At 32.6% G+C, this 18,134-nt stretch overlaps 1 protein-coding gene across 1 annotated transcript; it reads right to left on the bottom strand.

Moving 5' to 3' along the window:
- Window positions 1-362: 362 nt before the first annotated feature.
- LOC149249651 (uncharacterized) lies at window positions 363-1,420 on the bottom strand. Its single transcript, XM_089456298.1, has 2 exons — window positions 1,225-1,420; window positions 363-1,132 (listed from the first exon to the last, which is right to left on the bottom strand). Exons 1-2 carry the CDS (start codon window positions 1,418-1,420, stop codon window positions 363-365), a joined length of 966 nt encoding a protein of 321 aa, XP_089312424.1.
- Between the last annotated feature and the right edge of the window lie 16,714 nt (window positions 1,421-18,134).

Raw genomic sequence — 18,134 nt, 5'->3', positions numbered from 1 at the left:
TTATGCATTCCATTCAACTAGCTTCTTATTATACTTTCCAGTCAACTAGCTTTATTCAGGTCAAAAAAGTGACAAATAACAAAAAAAAACTGTAACCATCACATATGGGAGAAGAGCGGCGCATCCATTAAGATAATGAAGCGGCGTTGGAAGCAAAAAGCAGAGGAACGAGCGGTGCCCCTAGACGCAGAATGGCTGCTCAGAAAAGACAGAGATAATGACACATTAATGGACGTAACAACATCTTTCGTTACACAATGACCTATTGTAAACGTAACACCACACCAATAATTATTCGTCGTGTAATGGAAATACATTCCACATTGCCACCCATACGTTTATTCTACATCGTTCTCGTTCCTCTACCTGCGGCACACAATCCCACGACCACCGCCGCGTCCGCTGTTGCAGTTGAGTGCACTGGTGATGCCAAATTGGTGATCGTTAGCGGAGGACCCGAAACGGGCTACTTCGCAGTCTGTGGCGAACAGATTGGAAGTCACATATTTGGATTCCCCTCCCATGACAGGCATCACCACCCCCATCTTCACAGGGCTTCTGTATTCTGCCCCATATGTCTGTCCTAGCACACCGCTCACATTGGGGCTCAGAGAGTAGAACTTGAAGCTAAGCTCCAGATGGGCGAAGCAGTCCTCGCCAGCAATGATCCCGTACTTGTGGACTCGAGACTCCTCCTCACTGATGGGCACCACGCGGGCGCTAATCTTGAACTTGTCCTCCACTTCAACCACCACTGCATTGGTGCTGTCGGAACGAGTTACATTAAGTCCAGAAGCAGTTGCCCATGTAGCCCCCTCACCCGGAGGAAGAGCTATGGTCTGGCCATCCAAGGCCATGGTCAGCTGGTCCACTGAATTGTCCCACACGCTCACCTTTTTGGCGCCCAAGTAGAGCTGCCGACCATCATCTAACAGTACTCCAATGGACTGCACCCAGGTAAAGTCTCTGCCCATTCCTTGGCCTCTCTTGCCAATGAAATGAGCGTTGATATGGAAATTGGAGTCGGAAATGAGACAGAAATCGTGTTCTCTCTTCCCATGGAAATAGAACATGATGCCATCCCCTCCTATGAACCGAGGATCCTCGCACACTCCTCCAGGCTTATCACAAGCTGCATCACATTCACCGCCACCAATATTAATAATGCCATTCAACATTAAACAATGTACTACTAGGTGTACTAATGAAAATAATATTACTTACGACAAACAGACTTGCAGGTCCGACAGTCCATTTCGCAGTGATATGGACAGCTAGCGGGGCAAGCGTATGCATGTCCATAACACCTGGGATACCAGTTATCCCAGCATTTCGCTTTACCTACTGCAGACGCCACATTCACCATGAACATCAAGCAAACCACAACAGCAACAATAGTCATTAACTTATTTGCAGCCATGATCGATCGATCGAATAATTGCAAGGATCTCTGTTCCTTGCGTCGCTTCACTGCGCGGCTGTGATGATCTTCGTCGATACCAATTGCATTTTATAGCTGGTTCTGCTTGAGGTAGCGGGTGGAATCAGATATTTACTGGCACTACTTCATGAATTCAGTGCTCCACTGATATATTATTATTATTTTATACCTGCTCATGCACGTAATCATGCGCAGTCGATCAATAACGTAAATTCAATTCGTTTGCTCTTGGATGGGAATTGGACACCTCACCCATTAAGCGTGGCTTTGCAACGAGCAACGAGATCGCTTTAGAAAACGTACGCACTTTTTCATAATAATTGGCTTTCAGAATAATATATTATGTGCGTCATATATAATTTATCAATTTATACACGTCCCCATGTTGAACTCGTAGCATATTTTAGAAGGTCCAGTTAAATGCAAGCGAGTGGCATCATGCCGGTTTCCTTCCAGCACAACAAATCAGAAAAAGAGGGAGTAGCATGGACGTGCGTAAAGATTTTCAAAATAATAATAAATTAAAACCATCACGTTTTTGTGAATAACCATCTAAGCGACTCACAAGAATAATTGTAAGAGTCACTTCTATATTTCGATGATTTTTAAAGTTCACTATTTTGAGTACAGTTAAAATTATTAGTAAAAACACATTTAGTTGAATGCATAATTACATTATTAAATGTGTATATTAATCATATGTATAATTAGAATGAGGCATAATCACATTAATTAAATAATTAATGATAATTTAATAATTAATTAAATAATAATTTATAATATAATTATTTAATTCCAAGGATTAATATTATAAATGTAGGGGAATAGTATTAAACTCTAGAAATATGAATTTTTAGATTAATAAAATCAAAAGATTGATATTATAAACTGAAGAGATAAAATTTTAAATCTAAGGTATATAAACTTTAAGATAAATATTATAAACCTTAAAATAAACATGGTTGACTATGCTTTACCATGGTTGGTTTCCATATTGAGACAATCCTTGTCACAAAGAGACATTGGACCTTGCTTAATCATGATTAACCATGATTGAGCACGATAGGTTTATAAAACATGGTTGACCATGGTTGAATAATATTAAACCCAAGGGACTAATATTATAAACACAAAGTATATAAACCCTAAGATAAATATTATAAACATTAAAATAAGCATGGTTGACCATGGTTGGTTTCCATATTGAGTCAATCCTTGTCACAATGCGACATTGGACGATGGTTGACCATGATTGATTTTCATATCGAGACAATCTTTGTCACAATGCGATGTTGGAACATGGTTAACTATGATTGATGTTATAAACCTAAGGGAATAATAAACCCAAGGGATTATTACTAAAACCCCAAGGGATTATGAACCTAAGGGAATAATATTAAACCCAGGGGATTAAAATTATAAAACCAAAGCACATAAACTCTAAGGTAATATTATAAACATTAAAATAAAAATGGTAGACCATGGTTGATTTTCATATCCAGACAATCATTGTCATAATGTGACATTGGACCATGGTTGAGCATACTTAGCTATGGTTGATTTTCATATCAAAACAATCTTTCTGACAATGCAATCTTCGAACAACATTAACCATGGATAACCATGTTTGACCATGGATGACATTGTTTGACCATGGTTGACAAGGTTTGAACATGGTTGACCATGTTCGACCATGGATGACCATTGGACATGGTTGACCATGGATGACCATGTTTGATTTTATAAAACATAGTTGACCATCGGTGACCAACGATAACCATGATTGAGCATGATTGATGATGATTATCATATTGAGACAATCTTTGTCATGCTGTGATGTTGGACCATGGTTAAGACAAAGATTGATTTTCATATTGAGACAATATTTGTCACAAGGTGACATTGGACCATGGTTGACCATGAATTACCATGGCTGACCACAATTGATTTTATAAAACATGCTTGACCATGGTTGATCATGGTTAAATAAAATTAAACTAGATGGACTAATATTATAAACCCAAGGTATATAAACCCTAAGATAAATATTATAAACACTAAAATGAATGTAGTTGACCATGATTGACCATGATTGATTTTCATATTGAGACAAACCTTGTCACAATGTGACATTGGACCATGGTTCTCTATGATTGAATTTATAAAACATGGTTGACCATGATTGATATTATAAACCCAAGGAAATACTAAACCCTAGGAATTAATACTATAAATGTAAGGGATTATAAACCTAAGGGAATAATATTAAACCCTAGGAATATGAACTCTTAGATTAATAATAATAATAATATCCATTTTTAAGGTCACGGCCAAGCCAGACACCAAATTGGTGTATGAGACCCCCCTGTTTGTGGGACAAGGGACCCACCTCCGCACAACGATTGGACTGCTAAATCTACGAAGGCATACATACTCTACCCCCTCTGGTTTTGAACCTGTGACCTCTTAGGAGGAAACACATGCTCTTAACCATTAGGCCCACTCAAGTAATTGATAATATAAACCTAAAGGATAAAAATTATCAACCCAAGATATATAAAATCTTAAAATAAATATTATAAACCATATTGTTATTATAAATTAAAACCATCACTTTTTTATAAAACTAGACTCTTTGTTAACCATCTAAACAACTCACAATAATAATGGTAAAAGTCACATCTATAAACAACTCACAATAATAATGGTAAAAGTCACATCTATATTTCGATAATTTTTAAAATTCACTATTTTAAAGTAAAAATTCTCAATAAAATAATAATAACTAAACATAACATTAATCAATCATATTACTATCCATAAACACCACAATTTAATAATTTACCACCACATAAAATTAATATGAATACAATCTATCAAACAGATTTAAAAAAGACATATACCTAGATTACATAATCTATTGCCAATGATTTGTACCACTTGATGATATTCCGTTTTCAAACAATATTTAGATACAAGCTAATAAGTTTTATGCACCTCATCAAAAATACCTTATCAACCCCATAATACATAGTTTCTATTATAAAGCTCATATATACTCAAATCAATTGTATAATGATAAAAGATTTCATTGATCATAGGTGTTTGAGAGAGAAGTTTCAAAGTTTGTGGGCTTGCAAATCCTATTTGGATGCAAGTTCTAAGCCTAAGTGAATTTATAGTTTAGCTAAGTTAGATAAAACATAAGGATTATTTTTAGTAAATTTAGAACAAAATTTTTTATAGTCAATTAAAAAATATATATTAAAAAAATTATTTACAATTTTAATATAAATTTATAATTACTAAAATTTAATTTAATTATTTTAAATAAGAATCGAAAGTATATATTATTTTAAATTTGACCAATTTTATATTATAAATATGATATATAAAAAAATAAAATATTGTATTTAATAATATAAAATTCTATTAAATATTTATGAAAAATTTGAATATATTTTAAGTTAATTTAAATAGATATTAGATATTGAGTTTTATAATTTTTCAAAATAAGTTATAATTTAACAGTAAAATGATTTTTATAATTATAAAAAGTATATATAGTATATATTAAAAAATAATATTTTATTAATAAATATGGTTATATATACGTTGGGTAAAATATTATTAATTTTTATTTTTTTATTTTTTATTAATAATAAATATTTTGTAACTTAGTTTCATGTGTATTATAAAAACTTATCACTTTTATATTTCAATTTTATTTATTTTAAAAAACCTTATTAATTTGGTTTTATTTTTATTTTATATTGAAATAATTACAATCTGCTACATATTAATTGAAAGGGTATTTTAATAATATATGTATTTTAAAAAACCTTATCAATTTGGTTATTTTTTTAATTTTATATTAAATTAATTACAATTTCATACGTATTAATTGAAAAGGTATTTTGATAATATATTATTATATAGGTATTATATGAGTTGGTGTTGAAGAAATGTATATAAATTTTATATTTAATTTATTAAATTTTATTATAGATTAATTAAAAATATATTTTGATAATGTATTATTACATGAGTTAGGGTTGAAAAAAATGAATATAAACTTTGGTTAAATATTATTTTTATTTTATTTTTCATAATAATTTTTATTTTAAATTTTGTATTATTATTTTTATGTATGAGTAATTTCATTTGGTTTAGTCAAATTTGATAAGGGTCTGCATTAAGTTGAATTAGTATTTTTTCTCACTTTTAAAGTATCTATAAAACATGATTATTTTGTATCATTATTTTAAAACATAAAATCTTTTTTTTTTTTTTTGGATAAAACCCCTAAGATAAAAAAAAATGAAAATCACATTTCCCAAAAAGATTGATTACCTTGAAAATTTATAGTAATCAAGTCTTAATAATGCAATTATGGATTATCCTCATTAAAAAATAATGTCCACATTTCATTTTTAAGTATACTTTCTTATTTTATTTTATAAAAATTAAAACTTATTAAAAATAAATTAGATAAAATCTTTTAAAAATAAAAGATCAAAATCCATCTTATTCATCTACAAAATATAATCTATTTGATTACATATTTTACCTCTTATAATAAAATCTATTCCCACAACCCCACTCCAAACATACCAATAAATTTTCTACAAAATATGCATTACTCATTCTCCACTAAATTATTACCTTCACTAACAAAGTAGTAATAAATAAGTACAAGCTAACATGTTTAGAGAGAATAAAATAGATGAACCTACTTTCAACATTTTCCCTCTCCATTGATTATGGAAGAGATGAACCTATTTATCGATCGAACACGTAAATTTTCTATAATCACTCTTAATTTTTAATATAACACCTCTACTCTTCACTCTCGATGATGACAATATCATTATTATATTTAGTGAATCATTTTTTATTATTTAAGTGATATATTCATTGTAGTTGTATCATAAGGCAATCAATAAGAAGTGTAGTAAATTTGTTTTTATCTAATATGAATAAGCACATCTTCTTGAATGAATATTATTATAATTATGGTTTTTAATATTAAATAGGATCATTCGTATTAAATGGATTTTTATTTATTTATTTATTTATCTATAAATTTAATGTTTATTTTTACTTTGAGTTTTAATTCTGTCGGTTTATATTATTGAAATACATTAAATAATTGTAAAATTGAAATTGAAGGAATATTATAATTATGATTTTTAATATTAAATATGATCATTTATAATAAATAGTAATTTTTTAAAAAATATGTAAAATTAATGCCAATGTTCACTTCTAGGAGTTTCAATGGAAGGTTTGTGTTAGTCATATAAAATTGAAATACATTATTAGCTTTATTGTTTTTGGATTTATTATGTAAAAAAGTAGAATGATTGACAGTTTACTATTTGAAAGTTTCAATCATTCCAAGTGGAGTCTTCATATAGTTAACCCCTTTCTTACACAAACTCACATGAAGAAGAGGAAATTTTTACACAAACTTGGCCATAATATCACCAACGTAATCACTACAGACATACATTAATTATAGTAGAAGAATAAATCTTATTAATATATGAAAATACCAACCAAGTTAGGGACTTCCATGTATGATCCTTTCAGCCAATCACCCTCGCGCCATATTCCAAGCATGAATGTGGATCTCATGGAATAAACCAATACAAAACCAACCAAGGCTTCCAAAGGCCAAACCACCTCAACCCTCAACCATAGTGATTCCACCTCTATGGTTGGACATCACTAACACCAACCAAAACGGTCTCTACCCAAGTTGTCCATGGCTCTAAGAACTAGTAACTCAACCCACAACCTTCTAGGGCTCCAGAGTGTTTCTCCAACTTAAGTCCAGGGACTAGTAACTCAACCCACCAAGCACTCCAAGGTGTTTGTCCTAACCTAGGCTCCAGGAATAGTGACTCGACCCAAGTTGTTCCAAGGTTTCCACAATGTTTGTTCTAACCCACAACCATAAGAAATATGAACACCAACTAGAAAAACAAGTGGAGAAACCCACAACATAGTCGATATCCAGGAAATGGCTAGGCAGGACTAAAACCATTGCCAATCCAGACAAATATATGTGCCAATGATAGCACATAACCAAAAAATCGCATGCATATACCATGCATCTAGAAATCAACAAGGAAATCACACGTGCAACATGTTACTTGCAAAGAAATCGAGTTGTAGTTGTTGATCCAACTGTTCCCTTGTGCTTTCCTTCTTTCCTTTTCCATATTTCTCCAAATCCAACGTATGCCAAAGTGCTCCAATAATGCTCCAAGAATACTCTAACTGTGCAAGATTATGAGAGAATGAGAGAAATGGAAGAGAGACCAACTGAAAATTGTCAAAAGACAAGCAGTTGATCCTCCAAAGCCTTTTTATCATTGAGGCCTATATTTTGTTTGTTTTTCCTTCAATTTCCTTAGCATGCAAATTTTTGTCTCTTCACCTTCATTTTCTCCTATTTTCCTTTACTTCATAAATAAAATGCCAATTATTGCCACTTTGATTTTTCCAATTTCCATAGCACTAATTAATCACTAATGATACCTATCAATATGTTTTTCCCAATATTAAGCTTGGAATACGTGTCCCATGACCTTGGTCTTATTTTCTTTACATGGAAAATGAACCAGGGGTTGTTACACCTACAATCCTCATTAAAGATGAATACCTTCAAGACTTATGTTATTTTTTTGTGACATTGTTCTTGTTTAGATTGACTTATCTTTCTAGATTACTGTTTATTCTTCCTGTATGAGTAATTGGGTAACCAACTGCTTCTTTCCATGGCTTCTTAAAAGAGGTTTTGATTAAGGAAATATGATGCATCTTGAGGAATAGTAATGCATGAAGAGTTAGCTCCAAGATGGATCTAGTGCAGGAAAATGAACGAGCCACTCTCATATCTATAGAAGAAAGACCGTCCCACCTCATCATTAAGTACACTTTCTTTATGTTTATTTACTTTGCTATTATTTCTCTTACTCTTATTTTGGGTTCATTAGGTACATCAGATGAACGTAAGGACCCAATCCTCAATGTCAATATTGAGGAGGATGTGGATACATTCCATGATTAGAGTGATGCGTTAAAATGGACAAGACCTTAAAAATCGAAGGAAGGATTGCATTCTCCTAGGTTTGACTATGACTAAAGATCTTTCCTATTTAGAGGGAGTATACTGTCAAATTGAATGTAACAGTTAAATGAGATGTTGGTAGAAACATATACTTCATGAAAGGACCATTCTAGATGACAAAAATGTAGTACTTCCATATGATTCCATGATAGAAAGTTCAATAGTGAGAAGGAATATGCTCTAAGAGAAAGAGTATTGTGATGAGATCTTAGCTCACATTGCCTAATGCACTATTATTGGATGTATATTAAGTTGGCTTCCTCCATGATGTACTTAAGGAATAATTATACTTGGAGTTATCTTAGAACTTTGAGGCACTTGAGAAAGAGACTCATGAATTTAGACTGAGGAAATCCCCAAATGGAGTCAAGCAAGTCCCTTGTGTTTGGTATGATCAGATTGATGGACATTTGATGTGGAATTCAACCTCTCTTCAAGGTTGAAGGTATTTTTTTGATATTTGGCTTTATATGCTAATAATATATTTATGATTGGATCATATCATCTCATCTTTTAGTGTTAGAGGGAATTGACCTATGAGACCAAGGTGATCCACTTCTTGAGACTAGAAAGATAACAATGAGATGATAGGGACTTCCTTGTCAAGGTAATTATGTTGTCACAGACTTGGCATGATAAATTACATTGAAGTAGTTGGGAGAGTCCTCTTTAGATTCAAATTTGATGGATCCCATGATGAGCATGCAGTTATATGGATCATTTCTTTGCATAATGTACTAAGACCTAGATAGAGCTTGGACATGTATATGGGATGTTGCAAGTTGGTATAAAGATATATACATTACATAATTATTCATGGATTGTGACAATGTTGTGATAAAAGAAATATGTTGATGCAAAGTGAACTCAGAGTGTTGTATGGGTATTTCCTTAATTTCCTAAATGAGCAGGTAGCAAACTTCCATTATACTTAGTCCAAGTAGTGGCTGTTCATATTGCAAGCAGTGTGGCTTTTGATGGAGCATTGAGGCTCCAAAAAATATGGAGAACTGAGGCTCTAGTAAAGAGGGAGTAGTGAGGCTCCGATAGTGATCTGTTGCGAAATTGAAGTAGCGAGGCTTCGACAAATGAGTAGGTTGCAAACATTCTCACCAAGCCATTGAATTCTTTGAGAGAAGCTTGGAGTGTAGGATAATGTATCCTTCAACTAAGCATATGTCTTCCCCCATATTTATGACTAGCCATGGACTTGGTGAAGGGGGAATTGTAGTGAGGATCTCCCCCTCCACCTTCGTGTCATTATCGACCAAGGGCCACATTGAGGGGGTTAAGCTTGCCAAGATTGTCGCTCATGTAGCTAGTGGGTGAGGAGAGTTAGGCATTTGTTATCTTTACCTAATGATGTATGCACTTGCCATGGACTTCGTTATGGTAAATTTGATCTCCCTAAGTGTTGGATGCAGGAATTCCACCACTTGATCATTGAAGATGAAGTTGGGAGAGGGTCAGTTAGTGGACATAGGGTGTGATTGCTTTATACCAAGGCCATTTAAGGGTTCCATGGACTTGGTTGTGGTATATTGATCTCCCCTATTATCAGTGTCGATCATTTTTTTCTTTTATGGATCGAGTCATCATTTTAAATTTGAGATGAGGTCATGAAACATGACCTAGAGACTAGTTGGGTGTGTGTGATTTTTACCAAGGCCATTTGTGGCTACCATGGACTTGGTTGCGGTAAATTTATATCCTCTACCATTTTTTGTGGATTATTCTTCTTCTACGACATGAGATGAGTTTTTCTAAAGTTGAGACATGTACATCCGAGATTAGACAAACAGTTTAGATAAAAATTCCTCCCTAGTTGAGAGGGAATCTTAGAATTTGGGGTAGTTGTGGGATGAATTTCCCCTTGAGAAACCTAACTACCCTAAGAAGAAACCATCTTTCCCAAAGGAAGAATTCAAATTGGATAAAATAAATATTATTGTTGATGTGTTTGGAACTCCTCTCATTATTATTTAATGTGACAAATTTATTTGGGAAAGCATTCATCAAGGCATTTGGAAGAAATATGTAAATAAGGTCAAGGACAAATTATATGTGTCTTCCTCAAGTCGGCCTCATTAAAATGAAGGATTTTGTTGGAATTTAGACACCCCTTAACTCCTCCAACAATTTGTATCTATAAAAGACCTTCTGCCTCATTCAAAACACATCAAGCACACCATATCAACACATATTGATCTATTCTTTTAGTGGCAATGAAGCTCACACTTTCTAAGGTATTTTGGACAATGAATATCCTCTTTTTGTGGTAGCTTGTTTGGAATCGATGTTGCAACTCAATTGGTATCATCTATTGGTATCTTTGTGGTAAGGTTGTTCTATTATGAGAAGCCTACTCTCTATTCATGAATGTTTCCCAATGTCAGATCCTATGTGATTTATCTATGGGCTCATTATGCATCCTAACCTTAGATCCTATGGGACCTAACTCTAATATACTATGTTGAAGAATGTAACTAGTGTCGGTCTTCATAATTGTATTTGATTCATGATGTAATCTATTTTTCAAAAGAAAGAAAAGAAAAAAATTATTCTAAAAAGAAATTGATTTATTAAAGCATGGGTTTCAGTCTTGGGTCATTAGTCAATAGTTCAACTCACCCATTGAGTGCTATAGGATGTTAATTGAGTCAAAGAACAGAAGTCATTATGTAAGAGGCTATTCTTGGGCTCATTGTGTCAAAGAAAGAAAATGTTTCTATGTCAAAATTATGTATTGTCCTCCTCCATCAAGTCGAATTTTCCTCTTGTCATGTCAGCCTCTATTACCATTCATGTGATCCTAAATATAATAGACATAAATAAATATTTATGCCAAAGTGAACTCGACCTAGTTGGAGATGAGACAAGTAACTTCAATCTACAATACCTCATTGAAAAAGAAGGATGCAAAGTAGCCTAAAAGGGAGCTGAAAATGATGTTGTAATGATCTCTCATTCTACCATATGTGAAAATAACATTGTACCACAGAGATCAGATCAATTATAGGGTTGAGAGTACAGAGAAGAATCAAGAGACCAAAGGTTGCAGAAGGACAAAAGGATGAAGTCTATTAGTTTAGTTGATGCATTGAATTTTGAGAGAATATTCTCAAAAGTTGACTTGATGGAAGGAGTAAATATTGTGTCATGGAAAAAAAGGTCTTGGTCTATCTCATTTCGATTTGGTTCTACTAGTAAAGAGTTTGACTAGGTTTTCCCCTTCTTAGGGGTTTTTCCCTAGGTAAGTGCCTACATCTGGTGTCTATTTGTCATTGATGATCTTCATTATTTTGGTAGTTGTTTGATGATAAAATAACATAATAATAACAAGTAGAAAAAGAAACTAAAATAATGTCACATGAAACTATCAAAGTTAAGAGAAATCATGTTGAATTTTCCCTAACCTAATTTCCCTAGATTTCTCAACATGGTATCATAGCTAAGGTCAGAACTATGATGGCAGCTTTAAGGTCACAAGTGCATGAAGAAAGAGGAATTATTGCAATTAATCCAAAAATTCAAGTTATCTAGAAGAAGTATCAAATTTTTGGGCATAAGTATATACCTCTGCAATGAGGGTTGAAGACCTGGGCTAGTGGAATGAAGAAGTTAAATAAAACAAAATTATTTTTCTTGATGAATCTCAGAATATAGGCTACAGGTCGAGTCAAAAACCAAGACCCTTGAAAAGAAGAGATAAATTCTATACATAAAGTTTAGGATCTGAAATCAACTCAGAAATCCAAAATTAGAAGTTATGTGCTTGAATACTAGTCTCTGAAATCAATTTAAAGTCACCAAGTTAAGTGCATCTGAAGTTATCACAGGTGCTACCCAAAAATCTAGTTGATCAAATCATATAATTTTAGGAATCCAACTAAGAAAGGGGCATAGGTAGAGTTGTTTAGACCTTATTAGAAGCTACAGTCATCATTGATAAAGAAAAGTATAGCTCCATAAAACAACGAAGAAAGTATCTGAGATCTAAGTTATAAAATAACCTTTGCATATGTGTGTGTGTGTGTGTGTGTGGAGGCCAAGAACTATAGAATCCATAGGGTCATAAAATTATTTGTCAGGAAGTACATCAAAACTTTAAGGCTTGTAGTAGAGGATTACGCTAACCAAGATTCAAGGATCAAGGTCTACATTCTTGCTAAAGTAAATTATCATGCATTAGCATGTGGAAAATTCCTTGAATATCCTCATCAATTTCAAGTAATTATTGTTACTTCTCTTTATATTTTAATAATATAACAATATGTTTTCAGTTTGAAAGAAAAAAAAGAGTAACAAGCTCAATGGAACATCAAATTCAAATGTATGTAATCCTTAGGTATGTATAGCATGTTTTAAAATCTAGCATGAAATGTCTAGGTTGGAAAGTTCTCATTATGTTAAAGGTTGTTAATTTATAGGATTGTAAACCCCAGATGGTTTACGGGTCATTGCTTCTTCTCTCTTAGAAACCTTATCTCATAATTTATAGGGTTTGTAATACTGAAGATTATTTTCATGAATCTTGTAAAGAAACCATACCCTATTTCATCGTATTCCCTCATAGAATCCCTACCTTGTGGGTTTGTAAGCGTAAGGTGAAATTGAAAGCCCTAGTAAGTATAGAATTAGATTTGAACTTACGATTTCAATTTGAAATTAATAAATTATAATTATGTCCTTGCATTTGTGTACTTTTGGTAGTACTTGCCAAGGATTTTTATAGGTACATAACAAAATAAGGATGGTGTTGGTTCATGGTGAGAGGGATATTTTCTACAAGAAGCTTCCACCTTATCATAAAAATATATATATCATCTTTGACTCTCTTTAATCATTACTCCTTTTTTGGAAATAATAAGATTACAAGAATATTCAAAGGAATGAGTGTAACTAGATTCAGAGGGAGTCTTCGGAAGAAGTTTTATAAGAAGCTTTGTTGCAGAAGTAGTCCTTCATCAAGAAACCCTGCAAGGTTTGTTATAAAAGCAACTCAAGGTATGTAAAAATTGAAAAATTTGTAGCGAGGAAGAAGATACAATCATTTTAGGGTTTTGCTATAAAATCATGAAAATTATTATATTAGGGTGATTGATTGAATCAACCCTTGTCATGTGTTCACTTTGGTAAAAATAATAACCTTTAGGGTTCACTGTAAAACCCTATCATTTTGTTGTTTAGGGTTTGTTGATGTTATGAAGAAACTAGACTCCTAGGGTTTGTTATTGATGTTTATATGATGAAACCTATATTTTTTAGGTTTGATGAATTAGAATTTATGATGAAACCCTTATAAGAGTAATAACCTAGGAATGAAACCCTAGGTGAATGTGCTTTTGTTTATTTAGTTTGATCAAGTTGGTGTATATCTAATGCCAAATTTCTTGTTGGTTATGTATAGGGTTTGCAACAAAGCCCTAGTAAAGAATTATATAATATTCTAAGTAATGTTAATAAATCCCTAGATGTAAAATGATTTCACTATGTTTGGAATTGATTGGTGATATCTTAGGTTTAATTTTGATGGAATCTAGGGTTTGTGACAAAACCCTAGGAAAATGTGTTGTAAATCCTTTGTTAATTGAAAATCCAAGTATAGTTTGATTTCTTATTTGATAACCCTAGATGATCTCATTATAATGCTAACCCTATATTGATAAAGTGGACTTCATGCTCTTGTATCTACGTATTTTTTGCTTCATTGTACTTGTTGTTGAATATTTTTAGGTACATAGTCTTCAAAATATTGAAGATATTTGGTGATGAATTGATGATGATGTTGAGCATGATGGGAAGAGGGAGATATAAGAATATTGGTGACATTTAAGCATATATTGTTGATGACCTTGTTTCCAAGTGAGAATAGAAGGAATGATGTTCCGGAAAGTTGAATTTCTCCAATGATATGATGATGTGAAAAGAAAGAGAATGTGTGGATGAATTTGATGAATTTGTATATAGTAAAATCTTGGATAAAGAAAATAAATATATCCCCCTACTTGAGAGGGAGTTTGGTTGAAGAAATTAAAACTCCTCCATAGTTGAAAACATGATGTGAAGGCCATGATTATGTTTGAGATTGGAGAATAGCTAAATCACTACATATGATTAATCATAAGTTTTATTTGTGAAATTGTAAATGAATTGGATGTTTTGAAAAGTGTTGAGGTTGAGTTTAGTGTTGCTGGAAAATTGAAGAAGGAAATTTCCAACAAGGTGTGTTAGGATAATATGATGATGACTTAAGTAACATCAGTATATATTGAAATTTTATTACTTGTTGGGGTTGTGATTTTGCAGGATATCTCCGTAAGAAGGTTAAATTTTTTGAAGCATGCTTGGACTGGTGGATATATATGATTTAGTTGATAAGGAGAGATGAAGCATCTTGTGGCAACAAGATGCTTAGCAGGACATCTAGCCATCCTATGATGATGTCTAGATCTTGAAGTAGGGAGGGTATCGTTAGTCTTGTGGAGCTCCGACCTTGGATACAATACCTAAATCCCTATGTTGGTGTTAGAGCTAAAGCCTGATAGTACATAGAATGGCTAAATCTTGGAACACACCTTAGTCTCACCCAGATGAATACCTTGGTCAAGTATCTAATCTGTAGCACTGTGTGCATTTTGACTCTATGCATAACATATCATTTTGAGATCTTCCATGTATCTATATGTAATTATGAATACCTCCTTAGTTAAGAGGGAGTGTTGAAGAATATAACTAGTGTTGGTCTTCATAATTGTATTTGAGCCTTGATGTAACCTATTCTTCAAAAGAAAGAAAATAAATTTTTATTGTAAAAAGAAATTGACTTATTAAAGCATGGGTTTCATGGTTGGGTCATTAGTCAATAGGTCAAAGAACCCATTGAGTGCTCTAGTATTCTAATTGAGTCAAAGTCAAAAGTCATTATGTAAGAGACCCTTCTTGAGCTCATTTTGTCAAAGAAATAAATTTTTTCAATGTCAAAATTATGTCTTGTCCTCCTCCATCAAGTCAGATTTACCACCTATCATGTCGACCTCTCCTACCATTCATGTTGACCTCAATATACTAAATAGAAACAACTATTTATACCAAAGTAAACTCGACCTAGTTAGAGATTAGACAAGCAACTACGATTTGCAACATCTCAGTGAAAAAGAAGGATACCAAGTAGCCTAAAAGGGAGCTGAAGGGATGCAGTAATGGTATCTCATTCTATCATATGTTAGAATAACATTGCACCATAGAGATCATATACATTGTTGGGATGAGAGTACAGAGAAGAACTAAGAGACCAAAGATTACAGAAAGACAGAAGGATTAAGTCTATTGGTTCAGTTCATGTATTGAATTTTAAGAGAATATTCTCAAGGAATGACTTGATAGAAGGAGGAAATATTGTGTCATGGTCAAAAAGGTCTTTTTGTGTCTCATTTTGATTTGGTTCTACTAGTAAAGGGTTTGACTCGTTTTTCCCCTTCTTAGGGGTTTTGCTTTGGCTAAGTGCCTACATCTAGTGTCCATTTGTCATTGATGATCTTGTTTTTTTTGTATTTCTTTGATGATAAAATAATATAATAATAACAAGGAGAAAAATAAACTAAAATAATGTCACAAGAAACTGTCAAAGTTAAGAGAAATCATATTGAATTTTCCCTAACCTAGCTTCCCTAGATTTCTTATCATACTAAGGTGGCCTAACATCATATCTATTGTAGCCTATCGAAGGCATATCAATGTGGCCTATCATATTCATCCATGAGACTTTCTCTATGAACTATTTAATATATTTTCAGTGTATAATCAAGGCTGAGTTTTTGGTAGATCTCTAGTGGTGGTTAAAGGAAATTCTAGGCTACATCTTAGCATGGTTTTGAGGTATAATTCTTTGTACAAGGAAGGAAAAGTTTCCTTGTCTATTATAGGAGGGTCAAGTCCTTGTTTTTTTTTAACTGGGGTTTGGAACAACCATAATAGAGGATGTATTATCTTGAAATGATAGTGCAGAGATATAGGGCGTAAGAAGGAAGCATAGTGCAATTATTTGGAGGCATTTAGGCCCTAATCTAGCATTGACGTGGGTGTCACCAAAGGCCCATGGTTGCATTTTTATATAAGATTTGCTAAGGAGTTGTAGTAGGGTATGACTAGTTTTGGTCAATTCTTGGGGAAACCCTGGATGTGGACTATTTGAGGTTGGTAAGGTGGGCCCTAGAATAGTGATACATGAAAGTAAGTATATCATAGTAACACCTATGATATTTGGCAGTAACATGTGGTAGTCATATCTATGCTTATGAGAGTGATATATGATAGTACCCTTTATAACAATGATATTGATATATGGTTGTCTCTAATGACAGTAATGTGTGACAAAAATTTTATGTTAGTGTGAAAGAAGAGTTTCTTCTTATATCTAAAGTTGCATTGGTTTATGATTTTTTTCAAGCCCATAATAATATTTCCAACCTCCACTTATCCGTTTTTCACTACTATAGTTCCAATTAAACTTATGGTGAAGATCCATTCTCATCTACTTGTATGAAGTCACTTCCTCCAAGTTGTTGTTGTCTTATACAAAACTAGTGTAAGTGATCTATACTTACAATTGAATTACATATATAACAGTGACCGCTATGTCCATAGAGTATTTGTAACAGGTAGATCCAACCGAAGGGATCACTTCCTATTGGCTCAACCACAGATTCTGGACCCGAGAGTGTCAAGAGAATTGAACCTAGTGAATTCTTAATAGAAAATGTACATTAATGATAGGGAATCGGCTAATTGAGCTAACCCTCGGGGATATTTATTTTTTTATTTTTAATGAAACTTTATTAGTAATTTTCCTTCACTTGTTAATAAAAATTAATCATATTTTTGTCAAATATATGTTCGTTAATTTTATTTTTATTTTTTAAATTTAAAGTCTAGATAATTTATATTTTTAAGAAGTTAAAGCATAGTTGAAAAAAATATTATATGTCCTTAGATTTAAAAACAAAATAGATATGTCCAAGAAAAATATAAAATTTAAATATAAGTATTCTAATAAGTTTAAAAAACATCAATTTGGAATGCAAGATATGATGGATCATGCTTTCTTCGAGGCCAATGTTGGTAGGCATTGATTCTGGATCTTGGCTCTCCATGTTCTCAATAGGGTGGTGCATAGTATCTTCTTCCCTTATTTCTCCATAACGTGATTTTATGGATAATCACTAATTGGATGCTATATATTATTACATAAATTTAGTGTTGGGTTCCTTATCGTATCATCTTCTATTTTAAGGACGACAAGTTTATGCTTTAAATAACAAATAGAACGAACTCATAATAGAATCAATTTGAGAGATTTAATGTTGGCTAAGACCGTAAAACTTAAATTTAATTAAGAATATAGAATCCCTATTTCTCTAAATCAAATTAATTCTTCATGAGATTGATAAAATTTGAATTTCATGTAAATTTCTAAAGTCCATGAGCATTAGTGTCGAAGAAAAGCATTATACCATAAAGAGAATATGGGACCAATATAAGTCACTATTCCCA

The sequence above is a fragment of the Pinus tabuliformis genome, chromosome 7, assembly GCF_031772625.1.
Source record: "Pinus tabuliformis cultivar Carrire ecotype Pingquan chromosome 7, CPIR1, whole genome shotgun sequence".
NCBI lineage: Eukaryota > Viridiplantae > Streptophyta > Pinopsida > Pinales > Pinaceae > Pinus > Pinus tabuliformis.
The sequence above is the reverse complement of the archived record's forward strand: the minus strand, read 5'-3'. Positions and strand labels throughout refer to the sequence as shown.

Excerpts from the sequence above, each read along its gene's own strand:
- LOC149249651 (XM_089456298.1), bottom strand. The coding sequence starts at position 1,420 with ATGGCTGCAAATAAGTTAATGACTATTGTTGCTGTTGTGGTTTGCTTG. Across the intron at positions 1,133-1,224 it reads GACCTGCAAGTCTGTTTGTC|CTTGTGATAAGCCTGGAGGA; the intron begins GTAAGTAATATT and ends AATGTGATGCAG.